Source organism: Glycine soja, chromosome 11 (genome assembly GCF_004193775.1).
Source record: "Glycine soja cultivar W05 chromosome 11, ASM419377v2, whole genome shotgun sequence".
NCBI lineage: Eukaryota > Viridiplantae > Streptophyta > Magnoliopsida > Fabales > Fabaceae > Glycine > Glycine soja.
Window position 1 is genome coordinate 39,365,357 of NC_041012.1, and position 25,601 is coordinate 39,390,957.

Genomic DNA, 25,601 nt, shown 5'->3' on the forward strand with positions numbered 1-25,601 from the left:
CGTGACAGATGAATTTTTCTTTAGTTTTGAGGAAATGTTGATCATTAATTGTCCCAATGTATTTGGCCGGCTATTATGAAATTTAGATATTTTCTTTCCCTGAATTACTGGTTAAACAAATTAATGGATCCAAAACCTTTGCTTTTGTTTCAAGATGGGTTTGGGAAGACATAATGAGCAGCAGTACATATAAGAAAAAAACAAGGTTAGATCGGAAGAAAAGTTTCTAAATTTGTGAGATGTTGTTTGTACATAATGAAGTGGATTCAATGGAAATCATCAGGTGCATGCATGCAACTTAACAATGGATAGATAGGGCTTTAATCAATTAATATTTTCTATAGTGACAATAACATTGAGAAAAAACGCCTTGGATATTTTCTTTTGGGCTGACAAGTATTTCTAACTACAGGTTAAATCATTAAACATTTCTCTATGTTTAATAAAAAGAGACAAGTCATTAATATCAAAATTTGAAAGCACAATATTTTTATTACTGTCTTGAGTGATTTAAGTCATTAATATCAAAATTTGAAAGCACACAATATTTTTATTACTGTGTTGAGTGATTTATTTTTAAGTCTAGAAGAACAAAAATAACACTCACATTCATTACAACACCTCTAATCTTTTAGTAAAATTTTTAATAAGTATGAAACAAAAAAATATTACTAAAGATTACATACGTAGAAGTACTGATTGTTTTTTATCCATAAAAATTAAGCCTTTTTTTATTAAGCTCTTCCACCAAAATCCCACAATGTAAAGTGATTGTGGGATATTAAGCTCTTCCACCAAAATCAACCCCCCTCATGTCAAAAAGCCTTTTTCGGTTAAGCTTAGGGTTAGTCTCTCTATGTACATATGTTCAACTGTTCAAGTACCCAAGTGATATTTCTGTTTTTCATTTGTGGGTGACTGTATTAAATTTCACTAGGTCAAATGTAAACATATAAAATAAGTGTTGCTCCCTGAAAATTATTGTCCAAATTTTATAACTGCTCATTTTATTATTTACCAGTACACAATCATGCTAATATGTTCTGAAGCCACTGTGCTAGCTGCATTTTCACTCACTAGTCTCAGTACCACTTCCACCACTTTCAAAATCAAACCTTGCAATGCAAATGTGTTGGTAATTTTCTTTGTGTAGGTTAGAATTCATAACCGGCATTTGGGACCCCTCATATGACACTGTCCAAGTTCCTGTTCAAGCAGGAAGCATAAAATCTAAAACCATGAATCAAGTCTATTAAAAGAATTTGTTTTTTCAAAAAGGCTGTGAAGGAAGGAATATGAATTGCCACTACACAGTGTCTTTATGTACTTTCCCCCGTTTAAGGCTTTCAGCTTCTTCAATATTGGACTCGAACTTCAACGGGATGATGCATGTCTTAGAATTTTGTCAGGTTAGTTGTATTGTATTGTAGTATCAAAGATGGAATAATTCTCCTCTGCAATTATATCAAGTTGTTGTGTACAAGAATTGGTCAAGTTGATGAAGCAACAGAAAGGATAATCTTCTTGATTTACTTTCTATACAAATCAATGGATAAGGTTCCCAACCATTGGTATTAAGAAGAGGGAATTGAATAATGTGTGGCCCATTACCTCCAAGTGCTTCCTCTTCTTAAGAGTTAAGACCTGAAAAATTAAAGTCAATTTTCTCACTGGATTTCCGGGATATGCCATTTATCTTTAGGTATTGAGGTGTAATAACTTTATGCCACTTGTGAAATTTTGATACCATGCCTGACTTTAAATTATATATATACCTAAGGTTTTGGCAGAATATATCTTCACAATAATGCTCATTATTTCTTTTATTCTTTTAACGGTAGAGTGAATTAAATTATGAATGGACTGCATACTTTTAAGTTCCTCCCCAAAATTTTTACTAAGAAGAAAACATTGCTAAATTAAATGTTGGGGGGGGGGGGGGTGTCTAATTAAGATTGGTCATAATTAATATTTTATACGTCCAAAGAACAAAATATTTCATAAGATTCGTTGAATATAAGTATTGAACAATTAATGTAAACATACATAACATTATATAAAAAATAATGCATAATTTTATTACATTAAATAATAGTATAGCTTTAACAAATCCAAAGAAAAAAAGTACACAAATGTATATAATTTGCAATAATGATTTCATACAGTTATATTTCTTATAACTCCATTTTTCCTTAAAAAACACCTTTTTTCCTTTCTTTATATTTCTTTTATTTTCTTTCTCATCAAATCTTCTATTACATCTCACATTTTCTATCTCCTCTTCCTATCTTTTTTGTCATTCAAGATGGATACATATCCCAAAAGTATATAACTATCATTTTCCATAAAAAAATTTAAGGCCTCTCTATTTTCCCCTATAAATGATGTTTCTTAATAAAAAATAAATTAAAGAAATACTACTTCATTGAGATATTTTTTAATCAAAAAATATACCATTCTGATTATCCTTAGTTTTAAAAAAAATTGTTTTAACAAAATTGAGGGTCAATTATTTTTATTATTGTTTTTGTTGGAAGAAGTCAATTATGTTTTTAAAACTTTAAACATGATATCTTAATATGATAAAGTTTTCTTATCATTATAATTGTTGTGATGAATTTTAAAAACTTGATATGTTTTCTTATGCTACAATGTTACATATTTCTTTTGTTTAGTTTATATAATTTTGATATTTATGACATGAGGCCAATTATTATAAATATTTTAGTTGTTTATATTTAATTAACTTTGAAATCATAATTTAATTAATTTTTATATTTCTCCCCTCAAAGAAAATTTTTCTTATCCAGAAAAATCAAAGATATTATAGAAATTTCTTTAGCTATGCTCCTTTTATTTATGGTTGACAAAATATTATCAATTCAAATTAAAGCTTATATATTTTTGCTCTTTATAATTTTCTACGTTTTAGCTTTAATTCCTTTACAATTTGAGTTTTAATTTATTTTTATTTTTGTTAAAAAAATCAAACACTTCAATTAAGTGCATTATCATAGGTCCATTACATGTTGATATACCATAATGAACTAATTTTTTTTTATTTTTATTTTTGGATAAACAAAACAATTTATTGATAAATGGATAACATCAGGAAAAAAGATTAACAACTAAGAGAGTGATGCCTTTTAATCACTTGACATTTTTATTGGGATAAAATAAGACATGAAACGTGGCGAAATTTCAATTAATTTATAAAAACAATCTAAGATAATATAGAAAACCACTTACTGCATAATTATATAAACCTTTTTTAATTTTTTAGCCACTTCTAGTCTTAGATTCTATGCCTTGCCCCTCCAGAGACTATGCCCAACGTGGACCTTATGCCAAACAAAGAATATTTTTTTAATAAATGGTTAATTTAATCATTGAATTTATTATCTCATTGTTATTTTAGTCTATAAAACTACTAAAAAACTTAAATAAGTTTCTAAATTCTTTTTATGGTTTAAGTTAAGTCCCTAAAATTAACTCATTTTTCTCATTATGGTCCCTTGTCTAGAGATTTAAATAATAACATAAATTTAAGGATGAAAAACGAGAAAAGAGGCTAATTTCAAATACTTAAATGAAACTCTAACAAATTTTAGGAACTTTTTTTGTGATTTTCTTAATATTAGTGATTAAACTTACAGTGAAATACAAATTAGGAATTTACTCTTCTTTTTTAAAGAAAAAGTTAAGTTTAATATCATATACATTGTGAGTTTGAAATTTTTTATTCCATCATCAACCAATAAAAAATACCATCGATAGATTATTTTAGTTATTAAAAAGTAAAAAAAAATAAAACTTATCTTAAAAGGTGACTTATAATTAGAAGAAAATGTAAATATGAGTGCTTAAATTATTTACTCCTATAGTTTATTTTTTCTTCAAAAAATTTCTTGATAATTGAGAGAATAAAAAAGTAATACTTTCTTTTAAAATAAGTAGAAAAACTTATAGTATTTATCCATTTTTTAACTATAATATATCCAACTTCACATATACTCAATTTTCTACAATAAATGTAGTATATGTGTTTTCGTTTTCAAATGCTGGTAAGAGTTCCCTAAACTCTGGTGCAAAGATCCTAATATTGCTTTTACATGTCTTGTACGTAATAACGGGTTAGTTTCTTCTGTGATCACGGTTGTTTGGTGGCTCCACCTTGATAACAAAATGGCCTTGCAATCGCATGGAAGATGTCCCTATCACCTCTGCAGTAGTGGTGCTCTATTTTCATGGTCCCATTTTCTGCCACACTATGCTTCATGCTGTAATATTGTTCATGAAATTGCCTTCTGCTTTCACCTTTCAGACCATAGAAGCCGTACACGTTGCCCACAAAGAGTGATGTCTTTTGGACTTATACTCCTTTGATGACAATGATTTTGGTTCCCCTTTACATCCCCTGCCTTTGATTCGCTGATCTCAAGAATTAATGAAAATTAAAGCAATCAATCCTTGAGGAAATTTTTATATCCGTAGATATTAAAAAAATTATAATAATTTATGTATTTTGTTGAATCAACTATTTGAATAATTTATACATTCTGCTTAACTAACTGTTATAATAAACCCTAAAATAATTTTATTTTATTTTACTATATCCGCTTATTAACAAGAATGTTTTAAAAATAGTCTCCAGCCACAATTATAGTCATAACATTAAGGGATCTTCTAGGTGCACTGTGATCATAATATTATGTCACATCAATTGCATTTGTATATAATATTAATTATCGATCTATAATATTAAAATTTGAGACAAAATTACAACTATGATTGTGATTGTAATTAATTAAAACCTGGATCAAAATATCCTTAAGTCAATTGTTGAATCACTTTCAAGATAGAAAGATTATTAAAATAAATAGAATCTCTCAATTTTTTATGAACATGAATATAATGGAAGTGATATTATTGATTATATACATTTCCATTGAAAAGCATTTCATCTATAACATTCACTTTGTGGCCTTGATCATTGGCCTTATTGTACTAATTACCAAATACAGGAGTTTGCATCAATCAGTGTATACACTACCGGACCCCCACTATGTAAACTCGGCCATTGATTCTTTATATTTATATATTCAAAATTTTAAGAAAATTAGGAATTAATTTTTCTGTAACTTGCCTGAATTGCAAGCCTTGAGTTTTTCAGTGACAAACCTTGCCGGAGGAAGTTAACCACTCAACTTCTGTGAATGAGGTCTCTAGATTCTCTGAAAGCAATGCTATATTTTTTGTAGTCTTCTTTTCTTACCTCACATTTGCACCTTAAGTATATACTTGTCAAAACGAGTGATCTAAACCGCATTTTCATAACTTAATTCCATTGTCCAATTGAGTATGGAGAATGGGGAACCATGCAGTCATAACCTTTGGCATTTAGAGTCCTGTTTCTTTCACATTATATTTTTAATGCATTTGTTGCATATATTTAGAGAGTGAGCCTTAACATGTTAAAGTGTTATTAAGAGTTCAAGGTTCAAATCATAAAAATATCCTATGTGATTATGAATACGTTTCTTTAATTGGTATTGGATTATGAGTACGCTTTGGACTACTCTTTTTTGTTTCATTTAGTTATGGAAGAAAGAAATTGTATGCAACTATAGAAAATTTAAATATGTTGTATTCTTAATTATAATATTTATTGTTACTTTTTTTTTATCTATGACATGTATAATGCCTGAGAACTAAAAAACAATGCTATATTTTGCACCAAGAACTAAAAAATATCACTATATTTGTATAGGGGATTAAAAACATACAATTTCTATATATTGCAGTAACAAAAAAATAATTATATTTGTAAGAATGTAAAAAATGTTATTTTAATGGGAGATTAACACTAAAGACTAAAATAATTAAGTGATGACAAATATTATAGAGATTAGAATTTTTTTATATAAAAACTAAAAAAAATTACTATATTTGTAGGGACCATATTATATATATATATATATATATATATATATATATATATATATATATATATATATATATATATATATATATATATATATATATATAATCCTCTTAAGAAATGCACGAATTTATCTTATTTTATTACAAAAAAAAAGTTATATATTTAAGGATAATATAACAAAAATGGTACGTAAAAAAACAAACTGGTTAGGACTGGCATTTTACCAATCTTGATCTGAAAATTTCCTATATATGATTTGACAGTTCGCTAGAAAGTTTATAATGTAATAGGATAATTGGGACCCAAACTGAAGTTTATACAGTTACATGTGGTAACCAGTTTGTCTGCATCATGCGGAAGACCTGTTTCTGGGGACCATCTTACGTGGTCCTTAATTAAGTGCAGAAAACGTAATCTCATATTTTCTTCAATAGATCAAACCTCGAGAAATTTAATCATGGAGTAGGTTAATACTATTCTACTTCTACATAGAAACTTCTTTGAATGTTAGGCAAAACATATTTCAGAAAAATTAATTGACCGCAATGTATGTACCCACGCAATAAAGTTTCACGCCACCTTCTTATATGTCAATTTTTTCTACAAACTTGCACACTACTATCTATAGTGGCTTGAGGAAACATTACCAAAAGCATTAATCAGAAGCTGGAGAAAGCCACGAGGATAATGTAAAAGCTCTAGCTCAGTCTATTTTGCTGATAAAACTTCTTTATACTCTGCACATATGTGGGCACCAGGTACTGTTGGCAAAAAAATTAAAAAGAAGGTAAATAGGAAAAAGAAAATTATAAGGAAAATTAAAATATTTTAACTGGAATAATAACCCGTAAGTGAAATGCAATCTAGAAGAGAGTTTTCCACATTTATATACATTAATATAAATAGACTATCACACAGCTAGAAAGTAAAATGATTGTATACTAATTAATCACTATAAAATATCAAATATTCAGATTTTCTATATTAATATAATTTCTGTTTAATAGAAGTTAAATTATTAATATATACTATTATAAAGCTCTACTAATAATATAAATGCATTATATATTTATAGTACGGTGTATAAATCATTAAATTGTATATATTGATTTTTTATAATAAGATTTTTTTTCTTAATTCAATTAATGTATTATGCTGTTAACCATTGGGAATTTGGGATTAGCGAAAATAGTTAATCCTCTACAATACGATGAACGTTTAATATTCTATATTACTTTAAACAAGATTGCCTATGAAAAGTGATATCTGTGAGGGTACAAAAACAATGTATTATGTAATGTTTATCTTGACAATTTAATTTTCGTTAAATATAATATATATTAACTAAAGGAAATCCAACATATAAACATTAGTTACGACATTGTCTTTTTATAGTTAAAAAATAAACTTTTATATTACAAGGCTCATTTGTCTTCAAGCTATAGCTGGCAAAGTAATGATTTTGAATTTTCCTGAAGCATCAGATGATAAGAAGTTGCACTTTTTTAACTGATAGGATGCCAATGAATACACCACACAGCATGTTGAGTTGCACCATATATATTTGTTGGGGAAGCAGATACTGGTACAGAAACCTTAGCCAAACAAGTACACGCACTTATTTAATTACTATATGTTATTTACCACTCCATTTTTTGTGATAATTGAGACAACTTCAATTAATCATTCCATGGCACTAAATAAAGAACCAATAACGTTTTTACCCTTTTGATAACTATATATATTTCTGCTGGCCTCTATATAATTAAGTATATATTTAACATTAAATAAATCTTTGTTATTTTAATTTTTTACGATATTATTTGATATGAATATGAATTCCTCCCTCCCATTTTAACCAAAAGGGAAAAGTGAAACTGGGCGATGATTGTGTCTCCCCGTTAAGTGCTCAAGAGTGTCAAGAGCTAGCAACAGCTGAAAATTGTGAAGCAATTATGTACTGACATGAGAATTATGACGTTGTATGTGCATGTGAACAGTGAGTTCCAATCATGATTCTGTTCTTATTCCCATGCATGGCTTCATCTTCTGTCAACCTCACCTTGTACCAACTTTCAATCAAAGTTAGAGAAAATAATGATATCTCACACATAATGGCCATTTTATGATACAAGGAGTGTTGTGCAGTTTTTGCAGCTCCCTCCATTGACACATCACTTTCACTCTTTTAAATAGGTATAGTGAATAGAGACAACAAAATTTTTAGGTTTTTTTCTTACAGATGAAATTTTTAGGTTAAAAACTACCTTACTATTTTTTTTAGTGCCAAAGTATTTTTTAATTAGAAACTAATTCTTTAAAATATATATATAAAAATATATTTAAAGGACTGACATCTCTTAATTAATATTTTTTATATATAAATATTTGGAAATTAAATGTCTGATCACATTAGTATTCAAAAGATATAATTATATATCAATCATATCATAACATACATCAATAAAATTGGTTAATATATTTCACGTTAAGTGTTGGTGGTGGTGGAGGCCAGTGGGGCCAGCAATTCCTGAAGAACTGAGAGGAACATGGATGATATAACAGCGAGAATATAGCATCTTGCCATAGAACCAACATTTTCCAGATGGCATAAATGTTACTGTTAATTACAACTTCAAGAAAGAAATGGGTTTATATCTGGAATTTAATTTGCATGTATTTATATCTTATATACGTTTGTGTCAAATATCATCTGCATGTGAATGTGCTGCAGATGTGTACTAATTGTATCACTGAAAGCAATTTGCATTCTTTCTTAATTTTATGTTTTATTATATATATATTTTTAAAATGAATACACATATTTTCCTATTCATTTTAGGATGTGTATGAAATACAAAGTTAGTCACATGGAGAAGACTACAAACTAAAGTCTCAGACGGAGAATAATACACGCTGATCGATTATTTTACAAAAAGATAAAGTAATTATTTGTCCTTTTGAAATTTCCTAATAGATTTTGCTACAAAAAATAATTATGTTATTTGGATTAGAAATCAAACTTGCTATATATAGATACATTACAAGGGATATTCCAACTCAAGTTCAATGTTTAAGATAAGGCCGAACAAACAAATTGAAATGGTAAAATTAACTAACTGAACTGCAATATACATTGTTAAGGTTGGCAACACCAAATCTGAGAAGTACGTAATCTCCTTACGTGCTAATTAAACGAGAGAACGAAGAAAAACAGTAATCTACACTATTTTTTATTATTATTATACTTGTCCTTACAATATTAGTTAAGAAATTTAAAATAAAAATGTTTTTATTGAGAGGTTGAAAATTACACTGCTCATAAACTTATAATATTTCCTCTGGTCTTGAATCCTATAAGAAAAAAAATCATATCATGCTAATTAAGAAAATTAGTTAATCATATTTAATTACATCAATTTCAATCAAAAAGTATTTTTTTTAACTTATTCTTTCATAGAACTTGATATCAAGAATAAAAAATAGTCATTGAAATTAATAATTCAATTAAATTAAGAATATTTTAAAAATAATAACATTAAATAAGATAAAATTAATTAAAATTTTCTTATATTTGAAAAAATATTTTTTTCTTATATTTAAGATTAGAGAGTATTTGACTAAACTTTAGGGGAACTTAAATAATGTACTCTAATGATTTAGCTAACACTTTTTTTTTGTCCATGACATTGATTCATTGTTTCTTGTTATTCTCTTTAGTCTTAAATATAAGAATTTTCTTCTTCTTCTTATCTTAAATATAAGAAAAATTTAACTAATTTTATCTTATTTAATATTATTATTTGTAAAATAGCTTTCATTCAATTAAGATGTTAATTTTAATGATTCTTTATTATACTTAATATCAAGTTTCAATAAAAAAAATAAATTAGGGGAAATAAATTTAAATTAAATTGATACAGTTAAATGTGATTAACTAACTTTATTAGTTAATATGTCATTTTTTTATATTTAAGACTAGAATAAGTTGCTATACTGAATTATGTGTATATTATTACGAGAATGTTAATCAATTTTTTTGTGTTATGCATATTTATTCTTTTGTGTTCTCTTATAATTTTTACATTAAATACTTTCTTCTTTTAAGTCCTTAATTAATGCCCTAAGGACATTGATTAGCAAACACACACACACACACATATATATATATATATATATATATATATATATATTAATAAACATAAATGATATTCTCTTCGGTCTCAATTATAAGCAACACAAATTTCTTATTTTTTTTTTCAAATATAAGAAAATCTTATATACTTACTTATGCCATATTAATGAGACTCCAAAATATCCTTCATTAATATGGTTAAGAATTTTTTTACTATGTTTGATATTAAGTTCTAAGGAATGTGTTGAACTATTGATAAGTGCACCAAATTGTCATAAGTAATAAAGTAAAACAAAAGTTCGAGTGTCCAAAATATATCTATACATAGCATTTATCAAAATGATAGTTTAGAAAAATTATTTATTTTTAATTAAAAATAACACAATTTGATGAATTTAACTAATCTTCTTAATAAGCATGAAATATATTTTTTTCTTCTTATAATCAAGACTAGAGGGAGTAGATTTATGCTTACTTTTACTTAAATAAATGTTAATTAGTGTTCTTAATGCATTGAGATGCGTAAAATTATGTTATTCATGACTTTTTTTTTATATTCTTATATGATCTTCACAATAATTTTTTTTCTCTTAATATTTTATCCCATGCCTTAAAAATCCTCTTATGCGCTTTTCATTGAATGTTTGGGAAATGATGTGGAACGTGCAATGACTTGGTGTTATTAGAAAATGAAAACCTCAAGGTCTATGAACACGTTAATTCTTCCGTGACTCATTGGAAACAGTAATAGTGGGTCAAAAAAGATTTCCCATCCTTCCACTTTTTCCACAATTAAAGAATACTGTATTGAAGTTCCTCTAGAGTATAAAGGAGTAGTACTCTGTTTGTTGCACGAGTGGCCTCGAAACAAGGATGAAGGAATTTTCAATTCAACGAGTTTTGGTCGTGGTCAACAAGGCTCGGTAATTGTAGTTTAATTGTTCGGTGCTAATTACTTGGTTTGTATTACTCTGAGAAAATTTAAATCACGGTTATGCCATTTGCGATTATGACGATTCGGACTTGTTATGTCATGTAGTTGGATGTTATTAATTCATTCATAGTAAATTTAAAAAAAAATGAATACGTGCTACATAGAAATTAATCGATAATATACATGTGTTACTGAGAATACAAATACGTGTTCATCTTCAACGGCTTAACAATTTTTCAAAAGTGTTTCAATAGATGACACACATATATATATAGATGAATATGTTAATAAATTTATTCCCACAAAACTTTAACAATGTAGACATACATTTCTTCTGGTCTTATATATAAGAAAAAATAAATATTTTTCTTGATCTTAAATATAAATTTTTTTTAACTAATTTTATTTTATTTAATGTTATTATCTCTAAAATATTTTTTATTTAATTGTGATGCTAGTTTTAATAATTTTTTCTTATTTGTAATATCAAATTCCAATAAAAGATAAGTTGGAAAAAATATTTTTTAATTAAAATTGATATAATTAAATATGATTAACTAATTTTCTTAATTAATTTTTCATATGGTGTTTTTCTTATATTTGATACTAGAGGAGAATAAACTACAGTGACACATATAATACATATAATACATGTTGGTATATGTTAATAAATTTATTCACACACATGCTAGAAAATGTAGGCATAGGCTATACTTACACACAAAATATGTGATTGATTGGCATTCAAAATCCACAATAATATTGTTTTGGGTATATGTTAAATGTATTTATTCTTATAATTTTTATACCTATAGTAACACTTTTTGTTTGTCACTATAAATCACATTAGACTCATAGATCTAAATCCAATTGATCTGACATCTCTAGTTAGACCTTTTACTATATAATAATAAGTTACCGATACTTTACTAACACAAAACCCAATAGACCTTTCCCTTTTCTTAAACCGTTCAAGAAGCTAGCACCTATATATGTGGAGCCCTGGAACATTTATTAAGCATACATATATAGAAAAATATAGCCCGTATCTCAACTTCTAATTAACTATATATATCTTATTTTTTTTAGCTATTTGCACTTGGTGAACGTTAGGAAAGGAAAAAAAAAAAAAGAGGAGGACGATAGGTAAAGATCGATGATATATATATATATATATATATATATATATATATATATATATATATATATATATATATATATATAATCAAACAATTAATATATATGTAACACGTTAAAAACTGCATTTAAAAGCATCAACCCTTACACCAAAAAACTATTAAACTTGACTTGGACACCCATGTGTTTCTGCAGCTCGCCTGAAAACACGGGCACACGCCAATTAATTTAGTTCAGTTATTTTAACGGCATTAATTGACACTTTTGATATAATTTTTCTACTGCATACACCACACAATCAAACATGTATGTAAAAACAGTAGGAAATAATACTTAGATGAAATAATTTTGCACTCTCAATTTGCTGTACCTATGATCATCGAACAACCAATGGCGGGTAAGTAGCAAATTCAGTAGAGCTAAGGGAAATTTTCTTGTTAAAAATGTCTTTCTTCATATAGGTATACTAGAAATAGATACATTAGACATATACATGCCAAAAAAAAAAATACATTGGTAATTGTTTTTCATACATATTTACTTTTATTAAATACATGCTTAATTAAATGAATTAGTTATGCTTGTGAAGCTTTCTCATATATATAAAAAAGGTATGCTTGTGAACTAGTAACTCAAACGGATATTAAAGCAAAGATACTCCGTTTTCCACAAGCTTAAAATCAAGTTTCTGATCCTCTAAAAAAAATCAAGTTTCTGAAAAATATTAATTGCCTTAAAAAAATTAATTTACACTCAAAGAGAAGATGTCATTTACCAATGATTTGGTCTTAGATTAGATTTAGCATTGTACTGATAAAAAAGATTAGCTTTTGCAGGTAGAACTTTTATTTAATTAAAATTAAACTGTTAAAATAGATATTATTGTTGGTTGTTGGTACACGTACATTAACTATATAAGATATCATATTAACAAATAATACTATTAGTATAGAAAATTGATAAATATTATTAATAAAATAAATGTCGGTATAAAATATTATACATTGTTTTTTACATAGAAAGTATTATACATTATTAGTATGAAGTTATAACATGTATACTAAAATATTACTAATAGTTTGATTTCCTTTGAAGGTTATATTCAATTAAAGACATTTTAAGATGATTCCAAGATAAAATCGTCTTAAAAATTATATTTTATTAAGATGGTTCAAAAATTATGGTATAAAGTCTTGATTTTTCATGATATTAACTTTCATGAAGGTTGCAAAAACTATCATAAAAAATGTTTTTTTAGTAGTGCAAGCATCAACTTGTTTATCCGCGTGGCATTGAACTCAATCCTTTTAAGTGAAGTCTTCAAATTTAAGTTTTGTGGATAAAAAAATATAATTGGAAGGAAAAAATCTCACTAAAAATGATTAGTTAAGTTTTCCAACTAAAAATAATCATTGACAAAACCAATAAATATTACATACCAATAATATATTAAAAAATATATATTCATAGAAATTATACTAATGCTTAACAATTGTTTAGAGTATTAGTTTACCTGATAAATAAAATAGGAAGATTGCTTAAAAAATAGAAAGATTAATTTTAAAAGCAAACAAACAATTTTAGTTGAAAGTTATATATATATATATATATATATATATATATATATATATATATATATATATATATATATATATCAAATTATATATACTAGTCTAATTTTAATAATTATTGTAATGTGATTAGTAGAAATTAAATTATTATATAAATGTTGTATATTTATACTAACAATGTAATATAGGTCTCTAATAACAGTTATCTTAATATATTATATATCAAATTAGTATAGACCTACAATATTTATCCTAATATAATTTAAAGGCTAGTCTAACATTAAAGCGTTAGTATTTTTATTTTTCGTGACCCGTGGGAATAGAAAACAACATTAGAGAATTTATAACAACTCCATTATATTTGTTCAATCAATTGAGTTACACCATCTTCATATTAAATTAAAGCATCAGTATATGACAATTTTTAGTGTAAAATTGTAACTTTCTTAGAATCAAAACTGATGCAAGATCATAAATTTATAGTTCAGTTATAAGAATTAAGGTGTAATTCTTAATTCAATTTTATTTTTACTTTAAATGAAGTGTCTAGAATTTGAAATCAAAATAAATTTAAAATATTGCATTAACTAAAAGGTTCTTTTACTGTATTTTCAATATCTTTTAGTATTGATACATCGAATAAATAGGCAGATCTTATGAATAAAATAATATTATATCACAATAGTTACTTTTAATCAACAATTTAATTAATTTAAATGCAGTCTTTTCTTTTTGTGAAGAGTAAATGCAGTTGAGAGATACACTAAATTGAATTGTTATTTCTCAAACGCATGTTATGAAATTTAATAAAGTCTAATTAATTTTGTTCCCAACTTTAAAAAATTGCACATCTTACCTCTAAATTGCAACTAACCCTTTAAAAAATTGTATACAAATTACAGAACCTATTCTTTCTCTACAGCTACCAAAGACCGCAAAGTCATAATTAGATAGAACTACAATTACGTCTTTTTTTAAACAATATATCCCCTTGTCTCTTGTAACATTTTTACTATTTTCTAAAGACTAAATTGAACTTTAGGGGCAAAATGAGACAAAATTTGAATGTAAATAGTGCAATCAAGGGTTAAAATCTCACATCCAACACTTTTACTATTTTCTAAAGACTTAATTAATTAATTCACTTTTAAGGGTAAAATGTGCAAAATTTTGAATGTAGATGGTGCAATTAAGCCTTTTTAGTTTTTAAGACCAATTTGATCTCATTATTACAATTTTAAAGATTAAATTGATGGATAATTTACAATTTAGGAGACTATATTTTTCCATTTTATTTATTTTAAGGACCAACTTGACTATATATTAAAATTTCAGATAATAAAATGATTGATAATAAATAATATTATTAGAATTATTATGTTATTTGGTTAATTTAAAGAGCAATTTAACTGATGATTACAGGTTCAAAAATTAAATTGGCGATGCACTGAATAATTATCCTTCAAATAAATAGCTTGCAACATTGAACTCATTTTTCAGCCTCTAAATATGATTTTGAACATATTTTCCATTTCTTTTTCAGATATATAACTCAAACTTTATATATGTTTATTTTTATCAGCAAAGGCAAAATATATTAAATAGGGGGATGTTTTCATGGTTCCTTCATATTTGATGAAGATCTCCATATCTAAAATATGATGATTATTAGCCTTTGTTGCCGAAGCCATAAAATCATTCCTCTACTGAAGAATTGGGTGTTAAATGTTAATGGAGCTAGAAGAAAAAAGCTTTTTGTCTATCACTGTCTCTGCTGGCTTCATTGCCACATTATTCTACTCTCAGCCACCATCTTTCAAACGTTGCATTTCATTTTCAGGCTCACAGTTTTGTCCTCCACGCCCCTCAAACAGTTCCCATGCCGACTAAAATCTTGTGCATAAAAGTGCTCCACGTGTTGAAATCATGTTGCTCGAAACTTGTCCAAATTAAGGGATTTTGTGTTGTGTGTGTGAAAGGCAAAAGCAATGGATGTTAATTAATTACAAGAGGTAGGGGCTCTCACTCTATTATACCTGCAAACTTGTAGTAGTGGTATTATATATAAAGAATTAATGAAACGACAATGTAGATGTCATTGTCTACACTGTAGTATATCTCTTTATCAGTACCTCTAAAATATTTCAACTTAATTAACATGCATGCGTGGTCAATTCCCTCTCTCTCCAAAGTCACTTCCCTTTTTCTCCCCATGTCCTTTTCCTAGACAGTATTTGATTCCTATTCCTCCATATTCATATTGAATAGCATGTTACAGGAGATCTAAGGTGAGTTAGCTTATTAAAGGAGGAAAAAATTACTAATTTAATCATTTTTACTAATAAAATAATTCATATTTATTGGCAAAAAAAATATGCGTACATAGAATCAATTAGAAGGAAAACATCAATTAATAGTTTTTTTTACATAAAATCATAAACTATTAGTTTGTCTGTTTTCTTTAAAATAATATGGTCATTTATTTGATTTGTCTCTATTGATATAAAATTTATTTAAATAAAAATATTTTAATATAAATATTATATATAAAACTACCAAATATACGTGTAAATTAACTAACGCAAAATTATTTCACCATAATTAGTACTCTCATATTTAAATCTTAAATACTATTATGTTAAATATTCAGAGAGAATTTAATCATCCATTATAATTATATTAATTCAAATATAATTGTTTATCGTCAAAGACATTAAAAAATATATTATAAATATAATGATTACTAGTGCTCGTACAACCACTTTTGCACTCTATAAGGTGGTGTCTTTAGCTGCTTGTTTAAATTGAAAACATTTACAACGTGTTAGATGTTTTTGGGGTGATTTTTTTTTTTTATATATATACAAAATCCGAACTTAAACTCATAAAAGAATAGAGTAATTTATTTTGAGCATTCCAACTATACAAACACGTTATTAGCTGCCATTATTTTTTATATTTGTTTATTCTCATCATATTATTTATTATAAATTTAAATATATTTTTAGTCCTTCAAATTTTAAGTTAATTTTGAATCCCTAAAATTTACAAAATATTTTATTTAGTTCTACATAGCGTGAACCAAACATAAAATAAAAAATGTGTAATTTGTAATAATTTTTTACTATCAGAATTTAACTTTCTATTTTATATTTTAAAACATAATTTTTTAATGACTTAAATCCATCAGAATCAAGTCAGTACGTGTTAAGCAGTTAATGAATTTTATTTTTTTACTGACTTAATTTTGATAATTTTTAACTGTGAAACAAATAAATTTTAATGATCAAAAGTTGTCATAAATTATAAATTTCTTATTCTCTGTTTGAATTACACTATATTAAAAGGACTAAAAAAAATATTTTATGAATTTGAGTGATTAAAAAAATGACTTTAAATCTAGAGGACTGAAAATATATTTAACCATTATACTTTTGTATTATATCTTTTTAGGTATAAATAAACTAACTAATTAATTTTTAGGTGTTTAAAGTTTTTTTTTCAATATTTTAATTTGAATTATGAGAACAATGTATAATCAGTTAATCACACATCTATAATATAAAAAAAGAAAAAAAGAAATATGTGTGAGACCAACTAGATCTATTAATATATAAATTCTTTTATAGTGAAATATATATATATATATATATATATGTGTGTGTATGTATGTTAATTTTCAAAGCGCTGCTAATTATAAGAACGTACTAGTACACCATATAGTGTTAAAACATACGGAGTGACGCTGGCTACATACATTTGCAACTCCATAGGTTGTGAGACAATTGCTTTACCCACAAAACTAAATTAATCAGGTGCATGAGAAAATGTACCAACGCCTGAATTATAACAGATATCGATATTATCAAACCGAATTCAGACACCAAAACCAATAGTATTGCATGACCCACGAGGCAGCAGAGAAGAGAGAAATGCTAGAATTAACATCATCATTATCTGTGCAAAATGAAACAATCACTTCTAAACACGCCCACCCAAGCAAATGCTGGATGTAGACAAGTACATCAAAGAATAAATAAGGATATTCTCATGTTACTTGCTATTACGAGGGAGTACTGCTATATATTATTATAAAAAAAACATTAAAACTTCAAATTATTTATGTATAATAACTTAGAAATTTCACTTTTGTGATCTTTCTTAACTTGTCATGACATGAGTTACGTGTGTCCTCAATTATCAAGTAGTATACTCATATACAGTATATTTTGGTGTTTTTGTGAATGAAAAAAAAATACTAAAAAGAGAGATATCATTAAAAGATAATTAATCAGTTAGTTATGACTTTTGATAAAAAAAAAATAATCATAGATGAAATATGTTGATATTTCACACCTGTAATATAATAATTAAAAAAAATTAACATACTTTATTTAGTAATTGAAGTTTATTAAAAATCAAATAATTTTATAAATCTCATTTTTGACTTTGAAAGTCATATTCATAATTATGCATTCCTTCTTTCCACAATAAATGTTGTGTAAAAAAAACAGGATTCAAAATAAATGTCGTATTAACTTTTGTGTAATATTTTTCTTTCATTTATATTTCTAATAATATTAGTAATGGACAACATAGATGGTAAATAAGTTAATGATAAAAAAAGTAAATTTTATAAAATCACAATAATCTTTTGTTTATTTACTAACTTTTCTTAGTTAATATGAAAAAAAGTTAAAATGACAAATTTTATGAGAGGGGAGAAATTATTTTAATAAATTTTAGTCATATAAAAGAGAATGTGTTGAAAGGTGTTTTTTTTTTCAAAAATATTTGGCTGAAGCAAGTGAGTGCTAGTTTGGCTTAGGGAGGCAACGAAACCATGGAGAGTTTGACTCTCCTCTCTCCATCCCCACAAAAGGTGTGGGATGCGTACGGGTTTTGATATAAAAGAATTTGGTTAAAAATTGTAATACTTATTCTCATTCCCGTCGTATTTCATTGATTTTTTAGTATATGAGTAACCCATTATATTTTTTTTACAATTTTAATTTACTTATATATTTTAAAATAAATTATACATTAAATTTTTAATTATATTTTAATTCAAATAATATATAAATATAATCAATAACAAAAAATAAATAAATAAAGAATTCAATTATATTTTTAGTTGAATGAATATTTTTATCTTTGCTATTTAATTATTTAACTATTAAACTAATAGATTAAAATTTTCAAAAATTATAACAATAAAAATTTTAATATATATTATATATATATGTTTGGACAAAAAATTACTATATATGAAAAAATATAATGATGATAGGTATGGATACTAGATTAATTTGATATCTATCTTCATTTTTGCTTAAAAGTTTGAATAATACCCATATCTAAATCCAGACTCTATGGAAGTAGGTATTTTCTATCAAGTTAAGACGGTTTCATGGCTGTATCTGCGAGTATGTAATTATTTGTTATATGTAATTTGACTACAACAGGTAAAATAGTAGTAGTCGTAGAAAGTTTTCTCTCTTGTTTTTCTCCCATAATCCTCTTTGTGTGGGTGGTGCAAGTGCAACAAACACACACAAACTCTATCTCCTGGGAGACAAACTGCAAGTCTAATCTCTGACTCTACCTTTGCCTTTCCCTTTCGCCTTTAATTAGCTTGCAGGGGGTAATTTCTTGACTTTCCTCACACTTTGGCTTTCTAATCCTTTTACCTCGAAACTTATATGGCTCTCCATTCCCCCACATAATATATATCCACATTCTCTCTCTCTTACACACACTTATGCACTCTATATTCTTATATATTATCACCAAAGAATCAAACCATATATCACCAAATTAAATTTCTTTTCTCCCACATCAAACATCATTCACTATGACAGATCCTCAGTCCAATTTGTTCCATGAATGGTTCAACTTCATGCTCCTCCATCCTCACTACTCCTCCTCTTCGCAATCCAATTACCCTCTTGCTAATAATTACTCAAACAACAACAGGTTTGGAATTCAATTACAACAAGGAGCACCCTCATCTTCATCTTCATCTTCATCTTTCTATGCAGCTCCTCCTTCTTCCCCTCCTCTTAGAGTGGCCCTTCCTCTGATCAACAAGATAAGCCTCAAAAGTAGTGAGCAGCACCAACAAAATGAAACCTCCTCAAATGTTTTAGAGGAGAAAGAAGAGGATGAGAAGAAAGTGGACAACAACAACAAACATCATGAGAGTGGTGAAGATGCTGATGAAGAAACTGTGACTGTTGCCCTACACATAGGGCTTCCTAGAATGGATACTTCCTCTTCTTCTGATCTGGGGCCACCAAAGGTGGTCTCGACAACTTGTATGGAAATTGGTGAAAAAGGGGAAGTGAACATGATTTCTGAACACCCTTTGGATCATAGATTGAACAAGGGTCAGTATTGGATTCCCACCCCTTCTCAGATTCTCATTGGTCCTACACAGTTCCCATGTCCTGTGTGCTCTAAAACTTTCAACAGATACAATAATCTTCAGGTACGGTGTGGTCTCATTTGCTCTTTGGTGTTTAAAATAAAAAATGATTCATGTATCATTAGTCTTAGTCTGACATAAATTAAAAAGTAGTAGTAATCAGCTACCCCTCTTGTCTTGTGTTTGTGCTTTTCTATTGCTTTTCCTAACTTGTTTATTAAAATGTCTTCAAGTTTTCAAGTTTTTGTTTGTAATAATTTTTAAGTTTTTAACATTGAATCAGATCAGATATAGGTCCCCTCCTTGTGTGTTTCATCATTTTTGTTTCCTGTGTGTATGTAGCCCTTTTGCATGGTCTTGTTTTGTTTTTTGTTCTTTGTATCTGATCAACGTGCACTATTTGGTCTCGATCTCAGTACCTTAATTAAGATTTTGTTTTCTTTGAAAACTTGGAGTCTCTCTTGCTATTCTGCTTTTATGTCACCTAGAACATTGTGCTGCACCAGACTGCAAAGTGCAAAATGAATTGAAAGTAAAACAAATTATTAATAACAATGCGTCTCTCATCAGGATTCAGATGTTCCTCGTCAAAAGCCTGAACTCACTACAGCCTTTTCAAAGCACTGCAAACGGTAAAAAGAAAATAAATAAAATAAAATTATTATTGATAGACTTGTGTGTGATGAGATCATTAATAAAGAGGCACAGTCCCACACACCCCAGACAATTTAAGTAGAATTAAGAAAACATAATTTTATTATAACTGAACAAGTTAACCATTTTGTACAAATTGTACGAACTTTGAGTTACTGCTAACTTTGTCATCTTGTTGTGGAAATTAGAAATTAATTAGTTGAAACGTTGGCTGGGAAAGTATGTTACTTGCCTTTCAAATTGTGTACTTTGCTTTCTATATTTTTATCATATGGCCTTCCAAATTTGCATATGAATATGAAAGAAGCCAAAAGAATCAAGGTTCATTTTGTACCTTCAGTCTTCAAGTTTATGATAATTAATCACTATGATTTCTCTAGTCAATTATTTTCTAGGGAACTATGAAACTAATTAAAGCCCGCGGAATTTACATATGCATCCATATATATGTTCAGTAAAACTCAAATATTGTACATGCCCCTTAGTTTCTCTTTCTGCAAAACTGGGTTTAAAATTTGTAGTTGTATATATGAAGTAATTGGAAGCAAATTAGAACCTTTAATTGATTATTATAAATTTCATAACTAAGCATGCTAAATCTAAGATACAACAGAACACGATTTCATTCTAGTGTATACTTTTTTTTCTTCTTCATAATCAAAGATATTATTATTTAAAGTATAAGGGTACTCTCTAACCCATTTATAAAATTATCAATAGCCATCATTTTATTATTTTATTTAGACTTTAGAGTATAAGGAATACTCTTAACACATATGAATCAATAAGCAAATAACCATCCGTTTGAATAATTATTCTGAATACATTCCCAGGGGCATGTGCATCATTCAAGTGCATGCCCATTAACACTGTTAATTCTGTTTCTCTGATGACTTAATTTCTTTTCAGATGCATATGTGGGGACATGGATCTCAATACAGAAAGGGACCTGATTCTCTAAAAGGAACACAACCAACAGCTATGCTAAGGCTTCCATGCTTTTGTTGTGCACCAGGTTGCAAGCACAACATTGACCACCCAAGAGCAAGGCCTCTCAAGGATTTCAGAACTCTTCAAACACATTACAAGAGAAAGCATGGCATAAAGCCCTACATGTGCAGAAAATGTGGCAAAGCATTTGCAGTGAAAGGTGATTGGAGAACTCATGAGAAGAACTGTGGCAAAATATGGTACTGTTTATGTGGATCTGATTTCAAACACAAAAGGTCCCTAAAAGACCACATCAAGGCCTTTGGCTTTGGCCATGGATCTTTTGGCATTGATTGCTTACAAGAAGAAGATGAAGCAGCCTCTGATATTGAACATGATGGAGAGAGTTCAATGTGAAACTTTAATTTGAAAAATATATAAAAGGGTGAACTCTTTATATATCCAAATTCACTTATACATGCTTGTAATCGACTGTCTAGTCGAATTGACCTAGTGTCTACTTTTCTGTTTTTCGGTTTTAGTTTTTCATAATTATGTGGGTTGCTACCTTCATTTTATATAATTAGCATTATATGTACTATTTTAATTATGATTCTCCCCTCCTCTTTCTTCACGGGATCCAGTGTGTCATGCTTAAACGTAGTTAATACACCCAATCTGGAGATTATATATATAAATGTACTGTTTAGTCTCTAGGGCTTGTGTAGAATTAATTCCAAATGAGCAAAATCACCATATGGAAGTGTGAATTACTTTTGTGGAATACTTTTTTTTAATGTAGATTTGTATATGATTGTATTATGCAAATTTTTGTGTTTGTCATTTCAGTATAAATCTCTATAAAGTGATAAGCAAAAAAAATTGTAACCATTTTATCATTTTACAAGACAACCCTCCATATTGTCCTACTATTCAGAGAGAAGAATTGTAACATCATGTACGTGCAACCGCAGCATCACGCCTCAGAAAGAAGTGTATACACAGATCAGTACTTAGATCATAATTAAGTATCGGTGGTGGCACTGTTTTTCTAATTATTGGGGCATCAATTTTTGTTACTAAGATAAAATGTATATGGTTATAACATTGAAAAGCCAACAGAAGTTACTTAAATGAACTAACAGTTAACTAATTTTGATTCAAGAACAATATTGTTAGTACTGATGATGGTATTATATCTAAATTTTGTTTCCAAAATTATTGACTTTAATTTGTTTGGGATTTTGGCTAATACACTGTTTTTAAATATTTTTATTACTACTTTGTATATTTAAAATTAAAAAATTAATTGTCTCAAAAACAAGTGACTTTTTAAAAGATATGTTGTTGATCTTTCAGAGAACAAACTAATATAATGAAAGTGTTTAAAAAAAGGATGTTGTTAATATTATTATTCTTTTATTCATTTTGTGATTTTCAATTTAAAAATGTTAAAACATAATAAAAATTCTATTTTTCATAAATCCATCACCATATCAACATGGCGGAAAACAAACCAGTAATAATGCTTATTGGCTTAATTATCCACTAGTTCCTACCATAAAGCAAGATCAGTGGATCACCGACTTAAGCTCAATAACATCCAAATGTTTATTTTCTATAGGCAACCTATTGCCATAATGCCATGAATTTTAAATACATATATGTGTAGTAAGCAAATTAAGTTCAATGTTTCGTGGCAAAAGGTTTGCCAAAAGAGGATGAATATTAATTATACATATATATGTGTAATAAGAAAATTTACAATGTTTCGTGTCCATGCGAGCATAATCGTTGCCCCTAAGTACCAGAATTCAATTCAAAGTCATGCATGTTAAAAGTAAATCAATATATACTTTAGATCTTGTTGAAATATTGAAGTAATAGCTGAAAAGTGAAATGCTGATCTTCTATAGATTGTAAGGCAGGCTTCTTTGCTTCTTAAAAAGGTTATTACATTAAAGCGTAGCTGGTTTCGGTTGAGTGTGCCCATACGCCACTGTTTCTTTTTTTTTTTTTTTTTTTTTACTACAATCAAAAGATTTTATTTAAGAAAGATAGCCAACTTTTAGTACGTACAAAATGTACCAAAAAGTTAGTCACAATAACAAATAGGTACATGCACCACAGTAAATTGGAATGTTATAATTCCAATTATTAGGTTTAATGTGTTGCTTTGAAATATATACCTTTAAAAAAATTGATGCCACTAAAATGTCAATGGTAACAAAAAGAGTAAACCAACATTTGTTATTATTTATATGAATCAACGACAAATACAAGAGAATTCACAACAACTAACAACTAACACATTCTTCTTAATTGAGTTAGATTTTTTTTTTTTCATATATTAGTCTTTGAAAGTGTATAACGTTATTACATTAGTTCTTGAAACTAAAAATTTCAAATAAGTCCCTAAGTGCATTTCATCCATTACATATATTAGTCTATTTTTTTTATAAAAAAAAAAGTGATTTAAGGGATATTAACATATGTTAATGAGTCAAATAATAGTATAAAGTGACTAAGTTTAGGGACTTAGATGAAATAACTATTTTGACCTATAAGGCATTATCTTTTAAACTCTTTTCTCTCCTCATTTTTCTTACTTTCTCCTGGACTATTATCTTAGCAGCTGCCTGGTCGTGTGAATCAAAATATAGAAACATGAAAAATACAAGGAAAGTTGAATTGTATTTCTTAAAAAAAAATTGCAAACTTTTTAACAAAACATGGTATCGTCTTATAAAAGAACGTGTTTAATTAAGCAACAAATAACAAAGAACAAACAATATTTTTTAAGAGCTTAGTTTTATCAAACCTTTTAAAAATGAGTGTTTAAACTAAAACAAAATTCTTGGTTGGATAAAGACAAATAAAACAAGATATCAATACAGTTTTTGTCTCTATTATTAAAATTATGTGCAAATATTATTTCTCAAGCCACTTCTAGCTCAACCCAAAATAATTTTACAAAACTCAAGTATTTTTTTATGGGAAATGCTTTTTGGTACGAAATAAAGTTCGTATTATAAGTACGAATGATGTAGTGCTTGGTTTGATTTATAACCGTAATTAGTTTCTTTAATTTTCTTGTGTTTGAATATTTTGCATAATTTAAAAGGGCGCGCCCTTCTTAATTATTGTATAAAACTATTGATTCTGCGACGGAAGAAAACCTCTTAAAAACTTTAGAGTCGAATTGCAGAATGAATTTTCAGATTTTCAATAGATAGAGCAAACTGAAGGAACCCTTTTATATATCTATCATCTCTAGCATCTGATTTGTTATTGCACATTTTTCATTTTCACGGGAGTTTTTATGGAATGCAATTTTTTTATCAAATTAGGTGGTTTCACATAATTATATACCAAATTAAGTGGTTTAAAAAACTATTGATCAAAGATTGGGAATTTTAACTTTTGACATTAATTATAATGATAATTAATATAGAAAAATTATTTTTTTTATTGATTATAGTTATAATCAATGTAAAAAATATCTTTTTTCATCGATTGTAATTATAATCGATATAAAAAATTACTTTTCTACATTAGCTTAAATAAATAATTTTTCAAACCACCTAATTTGATATATAATTTTAGAAATTACTTAGTTTGGATATCAATCATCAACAAAATATCAGAGCCTAAAAAACTTTAATGCCTTGAAGTCACTTTGAATGCATGTTTACATGTTAGTTTTTTTAACTTTAGCACTTCAAATCTTCAGCTATTTATAATCTTTATTAAAAAAAAAAAACCGTCATGACTAAATGACATTTTTCTTACCTTTCATTTTCATTTGTCAGTAAAGATATTTGTTGAAATATTTAATGCATGTCACTAACTTATCAAACTAATTTAAT

At 27.3% G+C, this 25,601-nt stretch overlaps 1 protein-coding gene across 1 annotated transcript; it reads left to right on the forward strand.

Moving 5' to 3' along the window:
- Nucleotides 1–19,303: 19,303 nt before the first annotated feature.
- On the forward strand, nt 19,304–22,448 carry LOC114375477 (zinc finger protein WIP2-like). The gene is made up of 2 exons (XM_028333262.1): nt 19,304–20,211; nt 21,712–22,448. The coding sequence occupies exons 1-2, from the start codon at nt 19,576–19,578 to the stop codon at nt 22,147–22,149; spliced, it is 1,074 nt and encodes a 357-aa protein (XP_028189063.1). The 5' UTR covers nt 19,304–19,575; the 3' UTR covers nt 22,150–22,448.
- Nucleotides 22,449–25,601: the final 3,153 nt, after the last annotated feature.

Coding starts and splice junctions, on each gene's coding strand:
- LOC114375477 (XM_028333262.1), top strand. CDS start 19,576: ATGACAGATCCTCAGTCCAATTTGTTCCATGAATGGTTCAACTTCATG. Junction 20,212..21,711: donor ACAGATACAATAATCTTCAG/GTACGGTGTGGT, acceptor ATTTCTTTTCAG/ATGCATATGTGGGGACATGG.